Source organism: Merops nubicus, unplaced genomic scaffold (genome assembly GCF_000691845.1).
Source record: "Merops nubicus isolate BGI_N331 unplaced genomic scaffold, ASM69184v1 scaffold1529, whole genome shotgun sequence".
NCBI classification, from domain to species: domain Eukaryota; kingdom Metazoa; phylum Chordata; class Aves; order Coraciiformes; family Meropidae; genus Merops; species Merops nubicus.
Window position 1 is genome coordinate 48,716 of NW_008631438.1, and position 23,066 is coordinate 71,781.

Here is a 23,066-nt window from a genome sequence, read left to right on the forward strand (position 1 = left end):
CACTCAATTCTTGCCACAGAAACAAGCATTCATAAAATCATTAAAATACTTTGGGTGATGGTTACTGCCTATCAGCTAATGTTTTGAGCCACAGAAATGGACAGGAGACAGCATCTGATGCTGCCAACTGCAGTATCTTCCAAGTTCATTAGGTTTCAAAAGACTGAATCAGCTTCAGTGTTTCTAAGAGAGAAAAAGCCCAAAGCAATCGGCCTGATTTCAAAGGATGTTACTGAGTTTCATGGACATTACACTAAGTTTGGTTCTGGATCCCATGGTAAGCACCTTAAAACATCTATCTTATGCTCTGACATGAAGATAATTTTTTTTATTGTCATGTTTCACCATCTCCAGGCCAACTAAAGGGACAGCATAAGGCACACATCCCCTTTTGGTAACCTGCTCGGACAAGCAGTACCTGATCATAGCTTAAAGTTTTCTATTTTAAAAAATAAAGCTTTTTATTTCAACAAGACGTTCTCCAGCAACACCCAACTCTTTGAATCAGTCATAAACTGACACAGCAGCAGCAGGGTAAAACGTGCTGCCAAGAACAGAGTGTCCCAGGAGCAGGCTCTGCACAGCGACCCAGAGACGTGGGTGAAGTCTCCCCTGGGTGTGTTTCAGTCACTCTTTCTGACGTGCCCAAGTGGCTGCTCAGCAGTGCCCTGGCACTCAGGGTGCAGCTGGGTACTGCTGCCTGCCTCAACATTGGCATGGCTGTTCCTCTGCCTCCTGCTACACCCCTCACTCTGAACTGAGCAGCTCCCTCTGCCAGCCAGCAGAAAGAAGGGAAGGAGTCTTCTGCCACTACACAGCCTGGTGTTGCAGAAACCTGCAGTGGTAAGGTTTGCCCAGACTGAAGTTCTCCTGAGGCAGAGGGACCAGGAGTTGTGACAACACCAGTCCTGCTGCTCGAGGGGATGGGGAAGCAGTGTCCCCCTGCCCTCCAGCACTGCAGAGCAAGCACAGGGGGTGGCACTCTGAGAGCACCCTGCTGTGCAGTGCCCCTCAGGAAGCCAAAGGCTGTCTCCTGGGAGGAGAAACATCTCCTGCTGCTCCCTCCCCTCCAGCACCAGCCTCCATCAGCCTTACTGAGCCACCTCTTGCACCCATGCTGAAAGTACAGGGCAGGGGGCATCCTCACTGACCAGCTACCCACGGGCAATCAGCTACTGCTTGCACAGAGCCAGAGGATGTGCCTTTGGTCCCTCAGCAACTGCTGCTTCCTCTTTCCACTTCAGGGTTGAACTAATATCATGCAAGGAGAATCAAGACAGGGATTAGTGCTGGACAGAGCAGAGAATTCACTACTTGTTGCACAGAGTTCTCTGCTTCCTCCTAACATAAAAAAGGGTGACTGGATCAGGAGTTGCCACTTCGGGGTTGAATTAATATCATGCAAGGAGAATCAAGACAGGGATTAGTGCTGGACAGAGCAGAGAATTCACTACTTGTTGCACAGAGTTCTCATGGAGTGGGTGCAACTGATGCTGGCACCTCCTACTTTTGAATTTGTTTGATGCTGATTTCTCCTGCTGATCACCCACTGCTCTCTGTCAACTGTGCTCTTGTGCAGACTTCTTCCCTCCTCAACCACAACCAATAAACCTTTTCTGTCACTTTTATTTCTGCCATCATCACCCTCCACCACCTTATAGCTAAGTGGTCCACACCACTTTTGTTATCATCCATAGTTTAGCAATTTTGTAAGCTGATTCCCCATTTCCAGGCTCTTCTTCACATCCCCAGGCCACCTTACCATCTCTTTCCAACAACCACACCTAGCACATCTCCCTACCAACGTCACCCACCAACTTTATGCTTTTTGGTTTCATTAGTTCCTCTCCAATATATCTAGAAATAACTATCAACCATTTTCCTGGTCAAAACACATATTGGTTCCTTAGTGGTTCCCAAACATATTCTCTTCTTTCTCAGGGATGTGCATAACTATCATGCTGTCCATGGTAGTTACAGTAATGGACAGTGCCCACAGACTGAGCCTGGAGCCTCACTGAATTAGACACTGCATCCTTCAATAGGAGATTCTCCTTGTGCCAAAGAGGTCCCAGTCTAAACAGACAAAAAATAGTGGAAGTAAATTGGAATTATTATTATTTTTTTTCCTTACAAACCAGGGAGCAAGGTGCAGATTAATCAAGTCAGCTGCTGGATTTATTTTATATGCTAAAGCAAAAAAAAAATAGACAATTTCCAATATTTTTCCCACTTCTTTCCTCTTTCAGATGCATTTATTTGAGAGACTCCTAGTCAAAGATGAGTCGGTGTCCTGTAGTTAGAATGTCTTTCCCTCAAAAGCCTGCAGGTTGAAAGCTGTATCCAAGAACCTTCTGAGTGACACCAGATGCATGTTCTTGTTGCCTGTGGCAGCTGCAGCAGCAGGCTCTCGGCCAACATACCTTTGTGACAAAAAGAATCAGGCAGATAAATGAGGTGAAAAGAGAGACTGTTTTGACAATAACAAGCATACAAATGCATTCAGGTCAGCTTGGCAGACTCGGACGTTTAATCATCAATCTTTCTTAAATAAAAATCAATCTCAGTTGCACTATCAGTTATCTCCTGGTCAGCTTCCCCCTCCCGTCAACATCAAACTGTTTCCTCCCCCATCCCTCTCAGGGTAGCCAGCTACACTTTCTCATAATTAGATAATTTGCTTTTGGCAATGAAGACTCATTCCTCTGACAGCTGCACGAGCAGAGCTGAGAGTCAATCATCTAAAATAAACACAAAGGTACCTGGACTGAGCTCTTTACAGCAACTGTTTCCTCCAGAAACCTAGTATTTGGAGTGAAATTCTTAAACAAGATAGACTCTTAGACAAGACAGAAAAATCTAGGAGAGCTAAGTGCTGTGCTAAGTGACAATAAATATAGATCTAGTTGCAACTGATTTTCTTTTAGAAGTACAAGGAGGAGCAAGATAAGAATGATGCACCTGAGAAATAGACATCTAGACTTCTCCCTCAAGAACCCAAACTCAAAGGCTTTTTGTGAAGAACCCCACTTACCCATGAATAACATTCTCAAATCAAAAACAATTTCTAAAGCAACAAAATCCCCAAACTCAACCAAATTTAAAGCAAACAAATCAGACCAGGAGATAAGAGTCTAAAGTCTCATACCATATAGGTCGAGTGTGGTTCACAATAGTGCGGAAACGAGGTTTGACATAATCATAGTATCCACTGTTCTTGTGTTCTTCCTGACACCAAACTACATCAGCAGCTGGATACTTCTCAAGTTCTTCTTTCAGCAAGTCAAAAGGGAATGGTGAGATCTGGAAAGAAAGGGTAATACCTCACACAGCTTTCTCTGACATGGTGCTAGGCCATGGTAGGAAAGCCTTTGACCTATCAGGTACTACACCCAACCCTTGCAATCAACCAGCTAGTACCTAATACAACTGCTGTATGTTCTTAAAAGTGGCTCACATTTCTCTAATTGATTTCATGCTGTCAGAAGTGAATACACACATTTTTTTTAGTTGCACCAATATGAACAGAAGTAGATCACAGTCCAGATCTGCATTCTTAGTTTTTCTAGTGAAGTAGCTGTGACAATACAGGTCCTTAGTGAGTGACAGTAAGTGTCACAACATTTAAATCTAGCAGACCAGCTACACAAATTTCAGATGCCACCACGTTGTAACCTTCACTTCGTTACATTTATTCTGGAAAAGTCCTCAAGCTCTCTGCATCTTATTGTCCAGCATACTAGTGAAGTGTTCCTTCTCCATAAGCCCATGAAGGACTAGATAATGTCTTGTAAGAGGCAAAGTGCTATAAAAATGTTACTGGAAAGTGACATCTATTTAAAAACACAGGAAACCATTGCTGAAAGTCTCCTCGTGGACCCTGTCTTCTGAGGAGCAGGGAGCTCACCTGTTCAAGTCTGGTTATAGCTACTTGTTTCTCCAGGTTTTGGTTCTTCCTCTCTTTCACAAGATCATAGTATACTTTTCCTGTGCAGAAAATGACTCGCTTGACCTCCTGTGGTGCATGAGCTGCCAGCCCACTCTCGGGAATCACACGCTGGAAAGTGGTACCTGGTTAACAGCACAGATCAGAGAAGTGCCCTCAGTGGAACTGTCATTGTAATAAAGCAGCCCAAGAAACAGTCTTTTACTGAGCAAGCAGCAGGTTGCAGTGGTCACAGGGTTCTGCTGCCTTTCTATTTCTGCTTTTCAGAGCAGTCACTCTGCTCAAGTGACTTCCAGCAGCTCAGTTTCAAGAAGTTAAAAAGACTGTCAATAATCCACTCTTCCATACTTAATAGACAGAAGCATATTAACAGTGGATTCCTTTTTAGCTTCATGCTGTGCCTGGAACCTTTAATTTTAAATTGACTGGATAGCTCACCTTTGCTTCCATTTTTTTTCCAGAGAACTACCTGCAATATTGTTTCTTCTTTCAGCCACATAATATTAATATAGGTTTAGAAACTTTGGGAACACTCTTGTATAACAGCATAGCACATATTTATAACACAACTAAAGCTGGCAATTGCAGGAACATTTACACAAGCACACACTCAACTACCAGTACTACACACTCAATTTATGTGGTTTAAACCTCTGTTTAAGGACTAGAATAGCATGAGCCAAAGAAAGAATTAGCACAGAACTGAGCCATACATGTAAGTGATAAGATAACATTTCAAATGCATATCCTCACTGCTAGATATCTTTTCCCCCATGATATCATCTCCCAGGAGAACAATTTTCTTGGGATACATGAAACTGGAAGAGGAACTTGATGGTCTGAAAGATTATTTTCTTTGTTCTCTTCTATGATTGATTAGAACTATTCCCACATTAACCAACTGCAAGGTAGCAGACAGCTGCATGACCTTCCAGTCCGAATCAGCACACCCACTTACCAGGGGAATAAGCTCCTGTTTGAACCATTTGTTTTGGGGAGAAAAGCAGCAGCACAAGCATGTGAACGAGGAACTGATTTATGTTAGAATTATCCTGTCTCACTGAACAGCAGAATTCATCATTAAAAAAAAAGGAATCTGAGCTTCATTGGGTCAGCTGGAGTCAGTCTTCCTCTCCTTCTCAGCTTCCCATTAAAAACAGCAAGAAGAGTTTGCCAGGAGTCAGCAATACTTTACTACTTGCTGTCCTCTTCAGTAGGAAGACTAAAGTATATCAGAATTCAGTGTTAATTAGGAGTTTGTCCACTATTGAGGGTTAGCTGGAAGCAGAGGGGACTCCAAAGTGGCAAATCACAATCCCTACACAATTTCTAATCTGACTCCTTCTACAAAGATTTTAAACAGTAATCAAAAGCAGCAAATGCCTTTGCTTGAGAAGCAAACTTTACTCACCTACAAAAAAGGAGATAAAGCAGGATTTCAGCATGTTTAAACACTGTAACTTGCTTTGGAAAAAAAGAAGCAGCTACACTTTTCTGAAAGCCACCAAGCTGCCCACCAGAACTGGAGACAGATGACAACACCCATGCTCACTCCCTCATTCTGAATGAATCACTTCAATCACTCACAAAATTTCACTGCATTTCCTCATGCCACTCTTAACACGTTCTGACCAGTGCATGGCAAGACAAATCACTCCAGTTTTTGGTATTACCTCTCCAGCACCTATCTGTTGGTGCTGACAGCTTGCCAACAGCAGCTGTGGTGTAGCATACAGTTCAACTCCCTGCTCTTCCTTGAGATCACTGGTGTGACACAGCAGCCCCAGAAATGAGTACTGTAAGAAGAAATGGGCCCTTCATTCCTCCAAAGGGGCACAGTGTGACTAACCTATCCTCACATCTGTGTGTGTGGTGTGCAGTACAAGGAACAATTCTGGTTTTATACAAAGAGAAAAAGAGTGGAGTGACCTAATACCCTAATGAGGGGAATATCCCTGCAGAAAGGGGGATGCACTTCTGCTGCCTTTAAAATTAACAGTGAGTTAATAATAAGCCTGTAAAAATTAAGAATCTATACTTGAAAGCAGACTTTTCAGCAAATGTCCATGATAGATCTCACTACAGCAGCTCCACAGAAATAACACCAAAAGGAAAAGAAAACTTTCCAGAGTGGATCCTCTTCTTCCCAGTCTAACATGCAACTTGGTGTAGCTAATTATTGATCCATAATACTTGAAGGTGACCTACCAGACACCATTTCATCAAAACTGGATTTAGCTTCTGGATGCCTCAGCAGTGACTTGGGTGTCAAAACAATCAGCTGTAAGACAAAAATTTTTCCACCATTCAGGAGCTGCTTTATCTACACTTAGTACATGGAACATTTGTAACCCTGTTCACACAAAACCCACAAACTCAACATGCTACAGATCAAGTTAATGTGAATAGCAAAACCAGTACATTATTTTTATCTCCTCTAGAAGCCTAGAAAGTTTCAAAATTATTCAAAAGATTTGGGTAGTCCACTCCCTTTAAAGGTTCTCAAAACCCATTGCTTTTGCCTCTTTTGGAGAAAAAAATCAAATCACAGGCTACAAACCAGTAAAATATCCAACAGCTATATCTTAGGTTTTTGAAGTTCCAGCAACCAGACATCCAGATTATAATTATGCAACCTGTTAGCTCCATAGTGTCTTGACAACCCTATCTGAAGGTCTGTACAGCCAGAAGAAAGTAAAGCTGAAAATCGAGTTTTAGAATCGTAGTCAAAGCTGAGTTTCATTCCATCAAAATCAGTGACTTCAGCCTCTGTTTAGTTAAGGTTTCTCACCAGTGATTGTTGTTCTTTTCAGCAGTATGTCATATGCAAATAAAGCCCCTCTTTATGTGAGAGTTAATATACCCAGAATAACCAAGTCCATCCCAGTAACTTTACCGGCTTTCTGAACGGCAGCAAGATCTGTCTTCTGAGGACATGAAAGTAATTGGCTGGAGTTGAACAATTCACCACAATCCAGTTGCATTCATACAGCTGGGAAACTTCAAACTGCTCACTGAATGCCTGAGAGAGACAGTAAAGGCATTAGAAAAATGTCTAAAAAGAAAATCAGAATAAAAGGCTTGAAAGCCATCCTTCTATTTCTGACTCACAGCAACTCCCTCCCTCCAAAAACCTTATTACTAGATCTCTGCTGAGATTATATTATTAGCTAGGGAAGCATCCCTACAAACCATTCTCTTCCATTTCTACTTCATCCTAAAAATGTATGCAAATAAATGCAAAAAGGTGGAAGACAGGAAATAGAACCCCCTTGAAAGAATCTTAAAACTATACTTAATTTTTTGAGTATAAAGTTAACTCTCTCTTCCCACCCTATTTTTGGTAAGTGTCCTGTTTTCTTATGCTATTTTAATACACAAATTTCATGTTTTGTAATTATGTTTATTATAAATATAGGGGATTTTATCCATGTCTATGTACTAGGTAAGCACATATATATAGGTACAGGTACAATAATCTCATTACAGATTGGTACAGTGCCTAACAAGATTTCTTCATCCATGGTATAACTTCCTATCTTCTCTGATAAAATGTGTAACTTGCTTATTAAGTGTATTTGTCAGTCCTTAAATGTGGCCAGTCAAACAGGTCTTGCCAGGACACAGGCAATCACTTTTAGATGAGGAGGAACATGGCTTTGGAATTATCACTGCCCCAAGGGCCAAAACTGAAAATTCTATTTTCTTTCCTTTATTTTTATTTTTTTTTTAAATTGGGGGGTGCTTTTCAGTTACTGTATCAGTGCTTCTTGGGAATCCTGCAGCAGGGCAGTGGATGCCCAATATCCTGTAGAGCTATGTGCTTTATATGTAGAAATGAATGACCAATGTATGAAGGTCTTAGCTGAAGCAAATTCAGAAGTTGCTTATTTTCATGCTCCCAGCAGTCCAACTGAGCTCCACCATAAAAAGCCAGGAGTCGTCTCACTTGGGCTCCTTCAGAAATTAGCCAGTGACACCCATTTGCAGCACACACAGCAATATACACAGGCAGAGTCACTGGCCCTGAGGAACAACCATAAAAAGACCATGCTGCCAGAGATTAATTACAGATGACCTCAGCTTTGCAATGAAGCAGCACACACTGCATACTTCCATTACTTTTAGTGGGATCAAGTTCATGTTACATCAGGACTTAAAGCAAAATCTTAACCCACCATACCTAGCTGAGAGGCTGCTTCTGACCAAAAAAATCTCTCTGAGACATGATGAGCAAAAAAATAAAAAGGACATGGCCTTTGATAAATCTACTCACTGGATAAGCATCAGAATCATCATTGCTCATCTGTAGAAACCTCTCAGGCCTGGCTGATGAATGCTCTGGACCCTGGTAAAGGTATAATTTAAAACAGCATTAGAACACCAAACCAGCACTCAAACATCAGTCTGGGTCACTTGTTGGGTAAGTACCTCCTGCCACCCTGGCAGCACCTGCCCCACCCCCAGCCAGAGGCATCACCAGCAGCAGTGGGAAGAGAGGACACACTGCAGGACTGGAATTCTTTGTCTTTCATAAACTGTTTCTGCAGGAGGAGATGAGGTTTCACGTGGCTTTCCAAGGCTTTCACCAGCAGGAAGTCATTTCCAGCCTCAGTACATCTGCACAATGATGAGCAGTGAAAGGGTGGTGGGTCCAGGTGGGCACAAGAACAACCTTGCCAAGGCAGGGCAGGAAGGAGCAGGAGGAACATCAGGAAGAGGAACGTTGTGTGCCTCAGTGTACTGAGTGACCCACACTCCTGGGGGCCAAGCCACGCCTGCATGCTGAACAGGAGCAGACAAATTTAACTGCAGACTATCTCTGCTATACTAACAACAAAAGCAGGCTCAGGATCTCTCTCCTACCACTGTTCAGTGCTGGACAAAAGAGCCTAGATGGATGCTTCAGCTAAAATGGATCAAAATACAAGTACACCTTATCTGCCAAACTAACCTATGATTAACTTCTGCCTCCTCAGGGGTTATTTTATGTACTGTCACAGCACTGAATGCTCACAGCCACCATCTCTCACCAGCAGTACCCAAGGTGATCACTTTCAGTGCACAAACACTGTTAGATCCATTTTACACTAGCAAAACACACGTGCTGCTGACAGACAGTATCAGGAACAAGGAGCGTAACAGAACCTGCTCTCTTCCCTCCTGTGTCCTTGTTTACAAGGGATGAGCAAAAGCTGTGAGGAGATCACTTTTAGTGCACAAACACTGTTAGATCCACTTTACACTAGGAAAACACACGTGCTGCTGACAGTATCAGGAATAAGGAGTGTAACAGAACCTGCTCTCTTCCCTCCTGTGTCCTTGTTTACAAGGGATGAGCAAAAGCTGTGAGGAGTGTGAGAATGCAGTGTGCTTTCCTATTTATTGCTATTGGCAGCCTCTGCTTGCTCAAGTGACAGTTACTGTTAGGAAAGACTCATTTTGGAGACAGTCACAAAGTATTTTAACCTGAAGACATAAACGATCAACCTCTCAAACGTCTTCATGGCTCCAAAGCTAACTCTGTTCATAAAGAGCTTTTCTTTATATGGCCATCTCTCATCACAACTTCCTCTGCTGAGACCTTAACGTATGATCTCCAAAACCACTCATTATCTTGACAGCTAGTAGTCCACCTTGACTGAACACATCATCCTCCCTTATTCCAAGTGCAGGATTCCAGAGTCTGGAGGAGGGGCACAAAGATGATCAGAGGGCTGGGGCACCTCTCTTATGAAGACAGGGTGAGAGAGTTGGGGTTGTTCATCCTGGAGAAGAGAAGGCTCTGGGCAGACCTTACAGCAGCCTTCCAGTACCCAAAGTGGGCCTACAAGAAAGCTGGAGAAGGACCTTTTGTAAGCACAGGTAGTGATAGGACTTTAAACTGAAAGAGGATAGATTTAGATTAGATATAAGGAAGAAATTGTTCACTCTGAGGGTGGTGAGACACTGGAACAGGTCACCCAGAGAAGCTGTGGATGCTCCTCTGATGGATGTGTTCAAGGCCAGGCTGGATGGGGCTTTGAACAGCCTGATCTGCTGGAATGTGTCCTTGCCCATGGCAGAGAGGTTGGAACAAGATGATCTTTAAGGTCTCTTCCAACCAAAACCATTCTATGGTTCATCCTGCCCCATGGACTAAAGGGAAAAAGCACCCCACTGGTAACAAAGGAGTAACACAATCAGCCAAGAACTGTGCCTTGCATATTTTCTCTTTGCAAGTCTGTCTCCACTTTTGAGTTGCCAAATAATCTGGTCATAGATGGGTAAGGGCTTGAGAACAAGAAGCAGATCAGTGCAAAAATACAGTGTGCAGTAAGAGTCCAGTATTGCAGCACTTCTGCCACATCTCTCTAACTGCTGTAAATCAAATCCTACACTAAGCACAGCCTGTACACCCTCAAACACGGTGCTTCACGAGCACACTGAATTCACTGTGCTGGAAACAGAGCTGTTCCCAGCAAACAATTACAGGAAAGACACACAAGGCTTCCCCAGCATACACATATCCACTGCCCCAGCAGCAACCTCAGTCCAGAGCCTCAGTGTTCACATCCATCTACGATTTCTCTGCTGACACCTCCAGTCAGACTGCCAGCAACTGCTGCGTGGGGTGGGGTAGGGTTTATTTCTGCTGCGACCACCAGAGTGAGACCTATACTGACTCCATTAGCTACTTTCAGATGTGTCCCCAGGGAGCCATTAGGCAGCAGAGTCTTTCAATCACAGCCAACTTGCCCGTGGATGCATGACCTGGAGGTGAAGGGATCCATATCCCATTACGAATCCTTCCCCGTATCATTCTGTCCCCAACACTGTAGTTATTGAGAGAATAACACTCCTATAATGGAAAGCTCCTCTGGGAAGACAGAGGATTTCAACAGCCTGGTGGGATTCCTACATATTCCAAAAAAACACCTGACACTAGTAGCAAAATAAAAATGTTTCAGAAGATCTGGACAAATCTTAGCTGCCAAGCAGCTAACAGAAAAGAAAGATCAACTGTATTGAGTGTAGCAAAGAACCAGCTCCCTTCAGCTGAGTGCTTCTCTGCAGAGGACAACACCTCCTGCTGAGGGCACATTCAGGCTGTCCCTCAGGATTCATTTTTTAAAAAATTAATTATCAAAAGTCTTGTGAACAGCAGCAGACCCTTTATTCTTTATGTACAAATGGGTATGGAAAGCCATTCAGAAGATATGAATGCACCCCAGTATATCAGGGCAGGATTATAATGGAACAGCAATAAACTAACTTATTTGTGAGAATGGAAATGATGCAGTTTGTAGCAAAAGGGTCTCGAGCATTTATAGGGATGCAGATTTCACTGTGCTGACACATACTATGCCTTTCTTAATAGAAAAATAGGAACATACATGCATCAGTTGATGAGTGTTAATGTATGTGAAAGGGAGAAAATTAACCTAGCCCAACACGATGTACATGTCACCTTTAAAATTAATTTAAAAGATTTGAAGAACAATTCTACTGCTGATTTGAACTTCATATAACATTACAGAGTGTGCCCTTGCCCTTTCCCTCTAAGACACTGTCTAGATCCTCCTAATGCCCACCAAAGAAATGAGAGTCAACAGCTAGTGGAAACACTTTTCTCTTCAGAGAGAGGGAAATTTCTTAGTATATCAAAGTCACCCTCTGTCAATGATTTCTGAAGAAGTTTTAGAGTTGTCCCATACCATTTCATTGCAAGAATATTTAGTGCAGATTTTGTACAGAGATACTTCACACAAAAAAACAAACAACCAACCAACCAACCAACAAAACAAGCAAGCAAGTACTGCTAGACACTAAAGACTTCTTTTTGACTGTACACTAAGAACCCAAGGCTTTCTAGAGAAAGAATGCAGTGTTTCAGAGAAAGATTTTTAAAAAAGAGAGAAAAAAAAAAAAAGGGAAAACTGGTACATGCCACTAAGAAGGGCACAAAGCTAAGAGCTCAGAGTTCTTGGTTCTCACCAATCCATCTATCCAAGCTCTTTCCTGTAGCACTGAAGCAGTCCAACACGCTCAACAGGGCCTGCTCCCCACTGCTCTCATAGAACCCTTGGACCCCCAAGATACCCAAGACACTTTTACAGCTGCAGAGGAAGGCGTGGTAGCCAGCAATTCCACCCCACAGGCAGCAGCCAGCAGTCCTCACCATTCCCTCCATCCCATGTGGCAGGAGCAGGACGATGCCGTTGTGACGAACCCACTTGGCCTGGCCAGAGCTGATGAACTGGTCTATGATACACTGCGCCGTGTTGTGGAAGTCACCAAACTGGGCCTCCCAGCACACCAGGGCATTGGGGCTTGCCATAGCGAAGCCAAGTTCAAAACCTGAGAAGCAAACAAGTAAGAAAATGAGAAAAAGACACTGACAATTCTGTTCATCTCTCCTTAAAATAAATTAAAGCAAAACCAAAATGAGAGCGTAGACTGGATTTTCTGTGGCCCTGTTATACACCATGCAGTTTTCAGTGGTACCATTTCTGTCAGAAAGATTAGCAAACAATATTTTTCCAGTCCTGACTCCAATCCCTCAAACTCTTCCTCAAACATTTAAATATCCTAAAGAGTTTTTAAACAAACAACTGAAGCCCCTCCCTCAGCTCAGACTTTCCTGTGACATTTTCCTGAGAGCTCACTAAGGCAGGCACCACGTTTTCCTGTAAAAACCCATTTACAGTGAATTATTAGCTCAAGAAGCCTCTCGTGCACAGTCCTGCATTACATTGTTATTTCACCTCTCATATGCAGCCGTGGAACAAAATTATTAGTGACATCAACCTTCAGTCTATAAGCAGGATCATAGTTTTTAGATCTTCAAAGAAGCTGAACATTACAGGTGCATGGTAGACATATTTGGGGCTTCAGGGTAAACAATCTTTTCTTTGGCAGGGTTAAGGACCCTTTAGGTCTCTGCCTCAGTCGCCAAGAGACCAGAAGTGGTCTTCATGGGGGAGGACATCACTACTTCAGCTAATGAAAACAGAAAGACATGACCTGCCCCCTCTCCACTCTGTGTCAAAGATTTCAGGTGGTTTACAGTAGCAGGTAAGTTCAGAAATTTGCTTGAACCTGTGATGTTTGAAGTGTAAATTCATCAGCCCCACACAGAGCAGAAGGGCCACACACTGCCACTTACTCAGCCACGTCAGGTTAACACAGCAGGACAAATACACAGCTGCAGCCTGGCTGACAGCAGCTTAGATGTTCTGCACAGAGCAACTCAGGCAGCTTGTTGTCTGCTCTTAAAACTCAGCAAAGCACAAACATGACTGAAGGCTCTTGACAACCTCCATTAATATATCTTAAAGGCAGAAACGAATTATGGCTCTCACAGAGACCTGCTGCAGCTCAGTAAAGCCCCAGCTCCACAACAGGACCTGGGGAGATGATTGGCAAAGCAAGAAAAGAAACCTAAACTGCTATTGCAATGTTAGCCCAGTAGCCTGGCAAAACACAGAACACTACAAGGGTGTTTGCATGTCTTCCAAGGCATCTGCTGTGTAGCTTAAAAAAAACCAACACCAACAGAATTTTGTGTCAAGTCAGAACATGAAAAATTAGCTATGTGCAATGTACCTGTCTCAGTTTAATGCCCACACTTCAGTTTAAGGTATTTTTCTATCCCATGTTCCACAGTGAACACTTAAATGTATCTAATAATATCTAATAATATCAAAACATATATTTAATCTCTGCTCATAGTTTCCCTTCGCACTTCAATATAGCTGAGGCTGGGGTGCTGAAAAAATAACTGTACTCACAACTCTGCACCTAGTTTGGAATGATTAAAACAAAAAAAAAAGTTAAATTTCTCAATAAAAAACACCACCACGTAGCACTGCTCTGGGTACAGAGGTTCTGATATAGAAGAAACACTGATTCAATACAGATAGAGAATCAATATTTGATGAATAAATATGGTTTATGTTGAAGTTTTTATGCTCTGCACAGAATATAAAGATTTGTTTTCAAATACACAACTGCTACGTGGAAAGACTCTCCTTAGAGGTTACCACAACAGAGCAACTAGCTCTACTGCTGTAAAGTTTTCTTTAAAAAGCTAGAATAATGAGTCAGAACCCTTCCCTGTGTAATTGCAAGACTGTAAAAAAAAATCTCAGTTGGCTAACAGATTGATATGAATTTTTTAAATCTCTTTCCAGCTTCCCTGTTTTAAGATCTGCACATGTAACCAAAGTTACACGCAGAAATTCCCATCCCACTATCATTGATCTACACTGAAACCAGCTTCATGTTTTTGCTATGTACAAGTCATTGCCATTTCCATTTTTGCTTGGTTTCCTCACTGTGACACAGCTGCCACTCACTGTTTGACAACAGAGGCTTGAGAGCAAAACCAGCTTAGGCAAAAATGAACAATGTTCTTTGTAATAAGATATCCATACTGCTTAATTCACCTCACTCACCACCAGCCTCCCCCACACCTCCAAATAGTCACAAGAGCAGAATATGTTTAGTTACAACAGATTCATAACCTAAAATTGGTACTTGGGATGCAGAGAGAAATCCCTTTATGCCTGAGAGGATCCTACACTTACCGAGATACTCCTCATTAATTTGGGTTTCTCCTCCTTTTACTTGTACATAGTCTCAGGAGAACAGGACAAAAATATCAGTCTGTAAATCCTCATGTTGTGGATAGTATTTCCTACACCCAAAGGCAGCCAGAAGCCAATCATAAGTCACGTCCCTAATCTGCCTCCTAAATACTGCATATCAGTCAAATCCAGTCCTACACTTTGTGATCACCAGTGGTTAGTAAGCTACAAACTGTTGCAAAGCCATGATCAAGCCCAACATTACTGGAACTATAGCTTCTGACTCTGATCAAACCCAACATAACTCTTCAAATAAGATAAATTTCAGGAATTTCAAAAAACTCAGGCTTCCTGGAAAAGATGAGCTTACCATCCTGACATTCTCCACACACAGAAGGCTGCTGCTTACAGGGTCACCAGCAAGTGACAGCTGACATCTCTCACATACTTATCATTTGTGATCTGTGCTCTGGTTACTAGAGGCTGCAGTTCTTCTAGGAGAGCCTCCCTTTGTGGCATTCACTGGGTAAGAGAATGACTTCAAAGAAAACTGTAATACCAAAAAACTACATAAGCAATAATAGAAAAATACCTTTAAGATGGCCTGGCATGCTAGGCACTAAAAAAATTTAACACATGATGAGGCAGAAAAGAACATGTGTCACATAGAGCATATGAGTTACTTTGGTGTTATCAGTGCAAGGTAATTGACAGAGCTATGGAGGAAGATTTCAGGATCAAATCAAACCTATTCAAGCCTTCTTTGCCCTTTTTTGGTTTTGTTCAACTTTTACTTTATGTTCACTGTCAGAGAGATGCTCAGAGCTCTAAGCTAAGGTTGAGATCTTCATGTCCTGGATGCCACAAACATACAGAAGTAATTCTTTCTCTGAAAGTTTTACTGCCAAACTGGGGAAAAAAAGAAAAAAAAAATAAAGAGGGAAGCATTAAAGATAAAGCATTTCCACTTTATAAAATTAAGAACTAATTAATGTGTGGTTCCAGAAAGTTTAGACTAACTTTTGCAGTTCCACAAGGAAAACCCTCAACAAAACACAGGAGATGGTCATGTATCAAATAAGTCCCTCTGTGACACAAACTACAGAAACATCCAACATTTGACATGAAATTTTGACTTAGGTCATCCATGCATGAAAGTGAAATCACTTTATCTTAATTTGATGATCACAGCTAAATTGGGATTACAAGATTTCTCTCTTCTGCCCCAGGACCAGGCTCTTCACTCAGTGTCAGCACACAAAATCTCCTAGAAGGTTAGCAGAGGGACAACTGCAGGACAAATCAAGTGCCTAACACAAAAAGCAACATGAGCTGCAAGTAAAACTTTTTATTAACAGAGAAAACAGCTTTACACATTGTGTTTATAGCATGTCTTCATAGTTTACTCCTTGGTAATTCCAACACAGCTTTTTATTTACCATGTCTCTGGCAAGAAATCCTTCAGTGACTTGACTTCTGGACTGCTGAACTCTCAACAGTCCAGCCATGACTTCATCAGACACTCATGCTCACACCAAAAGGCAACTAGGAAGTCAGAGGCCAAAAAGAAGACTAAGTCAGACAGTCAGCCTTCCACCTCTGAGTCACCATGACCTCTTTACCAGAGAGGATGGCTTGTGCTGACCCATTCCTTTGGCCTGGCTGCCTGAATGGCTTTTCTTTCAAAGCATATTTCAAATCTCTGTCTCATTTGTGGGACTCTATTGTTTTTAACACAATGCAAACAGCAAAAAATTTCACACAACCCCTTCAGTGTGTGTTCCCAAAGGTACCTGAAAAACAGATTTCCCCAGATAGGCTTGAATCCCATTCTAATTTTACACAAGCATTAAGAGACCATTTCTACTGATTGGGTGACATGGTTGAGAAAATATGCAATATGTTCAAGACTTATTTGAGCATATGCTGCTCTCTGTAAGGATGGGGTAATTGAGCTTTTAGAGAAGAAGGAACTCAAGTCTTGACCCTTTGGAGTCAATAATCACACAGTGCTTTTCAAAGAGTATGGAGCTCTATATGCATTTAAAATTTGGTCAGAGCACACAATTTTGTTTCCTATACAAAAATCACTCCTGAATTCACATGGAAAAGAGTGTAACTTCTCATTTCATGTATTGCTGCCCACTTTGTGCTAATAATCTCCACAAGGTGACAATGTTGTAGGTGAAGCTGCATTGAAAGGTGTGATCCTAACACAGATGCCTCTTGCAAGCTTTCTGACACAGAAATATCTGGGAAAATATAGCCAACTGTAATCAATACATTCCAATTAATATTTTGAAATTATTTCTGTCCAGACTACCATTTCATGGAACACGTGTCTGTGGTATGCCCATCTTTGGTATACCATGAGAGTACCCAACATTACAGCTATTTCACCAGTGATTGTAGCAATGGCTAGGCAGGCTGTCAACAGTTACTACTTCTACCTACATGTGGAGAAAATCAAAGAGCAGGATCTGAACCACTAAATAAAATAAATGAATAAAAATCAAGGAAAACATCTAGACAGATGTAAGGCAAACAACCCAGAAGAGGGTGAGGTGCTTCTCCTGAAAGGGATTTATTGAGACATCAGATGAGTCAAGGTCAGGGAAGGTGACTCAAGCTAGAAGAACTCCACAATTCTAGAGATGTGATGTGACCTGCAGGAGCACAGGTTCCTACCCAGGCCCTTCATAAGAGCTCCACCTCAGACCAGAGTAAAGGGTTAAAAAAAATGTAGCAGAGACCTTGTCTTTCATTGGTTTTGTCTGCAGAGACAAGAACTGAACATTTCTTCAGAATGATGTGCAGAATTTGTGAGTTTAAAGGATTAACTCTTCCACAGCTAGAAACACAGAGAATGGGTTTAAGCCTGAGGAAATCCTGTGCCAAGACAATCAGGCTGCAAGATGTAGCTTTCAAAGAATGACAGGTAAGGAAACTGCACACCCAAAGGGTGGCAGAGACCCAGGAGCCAGCTCCTGGACACCAGGCAGCTGCTCAGGGCTCAGAGCACATGGACCCAGCACAGCAGTTTGGTAAACTTCCAAACTGAGGGGAGAGAGGAAAGAAAACATACACAGCACTTGACTAAGGCTGCAAAACTAATGTTTTAATTGCTGGAGTTCATTAAGGTCCCTAGATGACAGGCGCAGCAGAAATGCTTGTTTCTATTAGTCCAGTTCCTGCTGTGCTGTTCCCTTACTGTTCTTTTGTCACTCTGGCACAGAAAGAGGTGTTGTCAAGCAAAGTGGCAGCTTACACAGCACATTACATTGTGGTTTTCCCCACAACACTTTTAATGATTGTCATAAGAACTGTAATTTTTCAATTAACCTAAGTAAGGCTCTAGCTTAATTCAATCTGATTTCAGTGTGACTTAAGGCATGAATGTTAACTCATGGTTATAGAGGGCTTATCAGTGCAAGGATTCAATGTCAGAATGTAAAAAGTTACAGACAGATTAGTGCTACGTTTAACAGAAAATCTAAGCACAGGAACTAATGGAGGCACATGCATCCTTTCACAAAGCCAAAAACCACCCAGAAGAAAGCAAAGTTAATACCCATCTGATGGCTGACTACTAAACAGAGAGACTGATGCCTTCCTTGAGCTCCATGCAGATGCCACTGAGAACCTAATCCTTGGTTACTAGTCTGTCCTACTTCCTAACATGTCTGACAGATAACTATTTGCTGCTCCTAACCTTAAAAATACATTCTGCTGAATTAATAGTACTACTAGATATTTCATTGTAGAAGTGTATTGGAAAAAAAAGCTTAAATCACTATCTGTCCTCTTCCCTTCACCTTTTCCTTTAGATATATGACCTCCCCCCTTGATAAAGCTGTATTCCAGGTCCCACAGTTCAGGAATTTGCTGAACTTTGCACTAGTTCCAAGTCTGTCTTGCCTGGATGTTCCCTGGAAGTTCCCAGTAGAAGATGCTACAGTGCAAGACCTCTCTCAGCCAGTATTGAACCTGGCAGAGAATCACACCTCCTGGGTGGAGAATCAACACTACACAGTCACTCTGATGTCAGTAAAAGAAGACTTTCAAGTATTTAAAAAAAGCTGAAGAGGTAGCATGGAGTGCCTGCAAGTGACTTTTGTTTTTCTCATCTGTCTTAATTAGCACATAAACTCAGACAAACCTTTCTGTTTAAATGACTTCATGCAGCCACCACTTATGCTCCCAGACATTCAGTTTCAGTAAAAGGGAAAATTTACAGCTAGATGAGTGGATGCACAACTAAATTGTAATGATCTAGATATAGCTAAAAATAGTAGACATAAGACGTCAAAACCATCAGAGGTTGTTAAATACTCTGATCTAATGCCCCAGTACACACACTTCACAGCTCCCTGTATACAAAAAATATGCAACTGTTTGAGCTACAAGTTAACAAGACTACTTTCCTTTCATTTCTAAGTGAAATCTGTCTTGTCAGAGTATCATTTTAATGGAGCAGTTACACCCCAGGTGCTCCCACCCAGCTCAACAATAACTTGGTGCAAAGCTCAGCACTCTGAACAGATGCCAGCTCTTGGCTTAGGTACCTGTCAAGAAAATTATCTGTAGTTTTATCATCCTGGGCTACTCAATCCATTTCTACTTGGCTCTAATTCACAGAAATGAAGGGAAGTCCCAAAATGCTTCTGAGGTGCTGCATATTAACAGAGTGGGGAAAAAAAAAATAAATTCAACACCATCAACTATTTCTATCAATTTAATCTCCTTTGCTGTTAAAACAATCTCAAACATAAGGTATTTAAAGTTTTTAACAATTAGAAATATCACTGTTATTAGTTTTGAAGACAGTGTCATCACATCTGCTGAAGCAGAACTGCACAGAAATGGTACACAGAATGTTTTTTAGTACATGAGCAAACCCCTATTTTCCCCTATTGCTTGTATTCAATTAAAATTCAATCAGCTTTCACATTTCTGCTGCTGGAGAAGGTGGAAAAGCAACAGTGAGCAGGACAAGATCAACAAAGAGAGAGAGAGAGCCCACAGTCAATTTTTCTAAAGAACAGAACTGTGGCAGTAAGAATTGCCCTTCACATCATACCAACACTAGGTAAGCTTCCTAGATCTATTGCAGTGTAACTAATGGAATAAAATAAATTTCAACCATATGCAGACATTTGTCCCTTTCACATTTGGGTATGTTATGTTAATGTAAAAATACAAACACAACCAGAAACCTACGACCCACTGACCCATAGAGTTTGTAGCAACACTAAACAGGCTCAATTTAGAGAAACGTCAAACTGAACTGTGAGAAACAACAGGAAATTTGAGACAAAAAAATCATTCTCTGAAATTAAATTCTTTCTTTTTATCTATGCCAATTATTTTTCTTACATTTATAGACATCCTCTCTTACACTATCCTATCTAGAGTTCACATTTACACCTTATTATATCTGCTTTATAGAGATAGAAGCTCCTGCTCACACCAATTCTTCTACAGAGCTAACAAAACATACCTGCAAAAAAAAATCTCAGATCTTCAGCCCATCCTCCAAGTATAGAGTTTCATATAACTTTGATTTTAATATTATTAGCAATAGGTAATATGTAGTAGGTAAAGATTACTATGTGATCAAACATTTCTGGAACTTTGAAGCAAGCAGCTACCAAGTATCATTGTTATCTACTACTATGTTCCATCTTTTTCCTTCACACTAACTCTGAAATGGATATGAAACCATATTTCATTATTTATCCATAGAATCAATAACATTTTTGATAAATTATTAGATGTGTTTGTTTGTGCTCCACATTCCTCTCACCACCCTCATCATGTCAGAGTGAGGTTATTCATTCTCTGCAACTGAAGGTAGAACATTTGTCCAGTACCAAAAATACAGTTTGCTATGATTAATGCTATCACTAACAAGAATTTATTTTCCTGAAATAGCACATTCAGAATAGCAGTTCAGGTAAAGCTAGGACAAATTTTTATGTCTATATTAGAAAGTGTTCCTATTTTGTTGACTTTTCCTCCCCTTTTGAGAAAGCATTAGGCCCGTGTTGCAGCACTGCCAAGATCAACCACAACAAACAGATACTTTCAACTGAATCCTGGAACTGTAAAATGTGGGGCTGCTTGTTTAAGAGATGGCAGCAACTGAGAGGAAGAGCTTTGATACCTGTTCCATGTACAAAGTTTCACAGCTTTTCTTCCACATTGTCTTCCTTGCTGAGGTCTGCTTCTTGTGTAGCTATGTTATTCTCTGAAATTCTTCATCTGTCATTACTACATAATTTCCTATCAGACCAATGCTAGTATATTCTGTGACTTTTCTACCAAAAGCTGCTGAAGTCTCACAGCTTATAGTTTTGAAGTACAAGCAGGTTCTAAGCAGCCTAAACAAATAGGTGCAGGAGGTTTTTGCACTGCAATCAGACAGAAAGCTGCAAATCCATATGCCTGATACCACAGGCAACACACTCAAATATGAAAGAAAACAAAAAAAGCTAAACAAAACCTGCAAATACACACACAGTTGAAGTCTTCCCTTCTAATTTTAAATGTATTCTAAAATATTAAAACTAAAATACATTAAAATCAAGACTCATCATAGCACACTGCAGGAAAAAAAAAGCAAGGGTTTGGGTTAAAATTTACATTAATATGATTTTTTAAAAAATCCCTCAAGGTGAGAAGACAATAAAGGACAAGCCTCACAAAGAACAGGGTAAATTTATTGTATCTCTCAATAGTGCTACTTTTTTTTCAGGGGGTGGGGGGAAATGAGTTTAGGCATTTTGATAGGATTTTAGGCCCCTGTGCTGCAATTCCTGGCTCCCATCTGACACAAAAGTGTTACAAATGTGATAACACCAAAATACAACAAAGGCAGAGTTTTTTTTATTATTATGCCACTAGCAGAAGTAGATGCTTGTTTGTTTGTTTTGAGGCTTGGGAAACTTCAGTAACAAAACAAAACTTGGTAGTCAAAAGGCTTAACCTCATTAAAGCAAAATCTGAAAAAAAATTTCCTCCCAATTAGCAGATGTAATTTTGTACATCTTGTCTGAGACCCATTAAAACACAGAGAGATCTGTCAGATAGTTACCCCGAGACATACCTAAGACACCATACTCAGAAAGGGAGCTGTTGCACACAGTATAGGGGGCCTGCTGCTCCCAGAGGTGATTCATTGGAACACACGTCCTCTTGTCAACCTCTTGGTCATGAAGCACATGATGACGATGGCTGCAAAGAAACATTGAAGCAATTTATTAGCTAAGAATAACTTTGGGTTTTAACAGAGCTATTTTCAAAGAGACACCATCAAACCTGTGCTCTAGAAAGCATGCAAGCAACACAGTTATCTCTGCTTTATACAACACCCTGGTTTGGTTGAAACCTAGTGATGCAATCACATGTCTAAACACAACTGTTGTATTACAAGGACTTTCACTGACTATCCAAGCTTGTTTCTAAAGCACTCATGGAAACTGGAAATACCTCATAACTGAGCTGGCCAGGGAGAGGGGAAAGGCTAAGAAGGTTTTGCCATAAAATAGACTGATTAAAAGGAAAAGAAAAACAGAACAAAATTGTTATTGAAAACATTTCACTCTGCCTCTCTGGCAAGTTCTGTTAACATTTTCCTTTAAACAATTGTTGTTTCTCTTTTAAGAAAATATTTAATCTAACCCCATCAGGATTACACCAAGACTTGAAGCAGTTGTATCCTTTTTCCTGCTATTTCCACTCACATGCACCATTTACAGTTCTCTAGAACACCATTCATCAGCATTAGAATGGGGCACTGAGGAACACTACCAAAACAGAGATGACTGAAGTAATTACTGTAATCCATTAACTCTCTGAGCAGACTAACTGAGTGAATCACATCAATGTGTCTAGCTTCATAAGTGCTGACATAAGGACAGTTATTATACTGGTAACAGCTACCGTGTGCTGTTGTGTGCTGGAGACTGAATCTTTTTGTACTTCCCTTTGCTACAACAAATGCTAGCAAAAGAGCTCTGAAATTTACTTAGAAGTCTGAAGTATAAGGCCAGGAAAAGACAGAATCTTTGAGGGACACAGGAAGGAAAGTAGATAGAAAGGGGAAAACACACAACAGAGCTGTCACACAAATAACTTTGCCATTGTCGCTTTATTTTTGTAATTCAGCCAAAACCAGAAGGCCTAGCTAGGCAATAAGCTTCCCAAGCACAAAGATTTGTGCTTCCCCAGCAAAAGGTGGTTAGGATGAGCACAGAGAGACAGCCAGAAGTCATACAAGTCAGCTATTGCTGCTCTGTGACTGTCAGCTTTACTGACATCCAGGCAGCACAGAGCAAAGTCTCCCTCTCCCCGCTTCCGTCCCCTCTGGAGTGGGTCCCCACCAAGGGGCCCAGCCTTATCTGGCTTCTGTCTGTTGACAATGCTGAGTACTGAAGAAGGCAGAAATCAAGCAGTCACATCAAAAGCTGACAGAAAGGACTAGACAGCACTTCACAAGCTCCAAAGTAGTGAAAGCACTCCCGTCGTGTTTGTATTATGGCAACCAG

At 41.3% G+C, this 23,066-nt stretch overlaps 1 protein-coding gene across 2 annotated transcripts in view; it reads right to left on the reverse strand.

The window, feature by feature from the left end:
• Positions 1–2,162: 2,162 nt before the first annotated feature.
• The window catches only part of OGDHL (oxoglutarate dehydrogenase-like), a 42,960-nt gene continuing 22,056 nt past the window's right edge, over positions 2,163–23,066 (reverse strand). For both annotated transcript variants that reach the window (XM_008947537.1, XM_008947538.1), the window contains exons 14-21: positions 21,626–21,753; positions 12,108–12,286; positions 8,223–8,294; positions 6,843–6,968; positions 6,155–6,227; positions 3,908–4,071; positions 3,149–3,303; positions 2,163–2,423 (exon numbers count right to left, since the gene is read on the reverse strand). In XM_008947537.1, the coding sequence (XP_008945785.1) occupies positions 2,300–2,423; positions 3,149–3,303; positions 3,908–4,071; positions 6,155–6,227; positions 6,843–6,968; positions 8,223–8,294; positions 12,108–12,286; positions 21,626–21,753 (1,021 nt within the window). In that variant the 3' untranslated portion in view covers positions 2,163–2,299. The remainder of the gene's footprint in view (positions 2,424–3,148; positions 3,304–3,907; positions 4,072–6,154; positions 6,228–6,842; positions 6,969–8,222; positions 8,295–12,107; positions 12,287–21,625; positions 21,754–23,066) is intronic.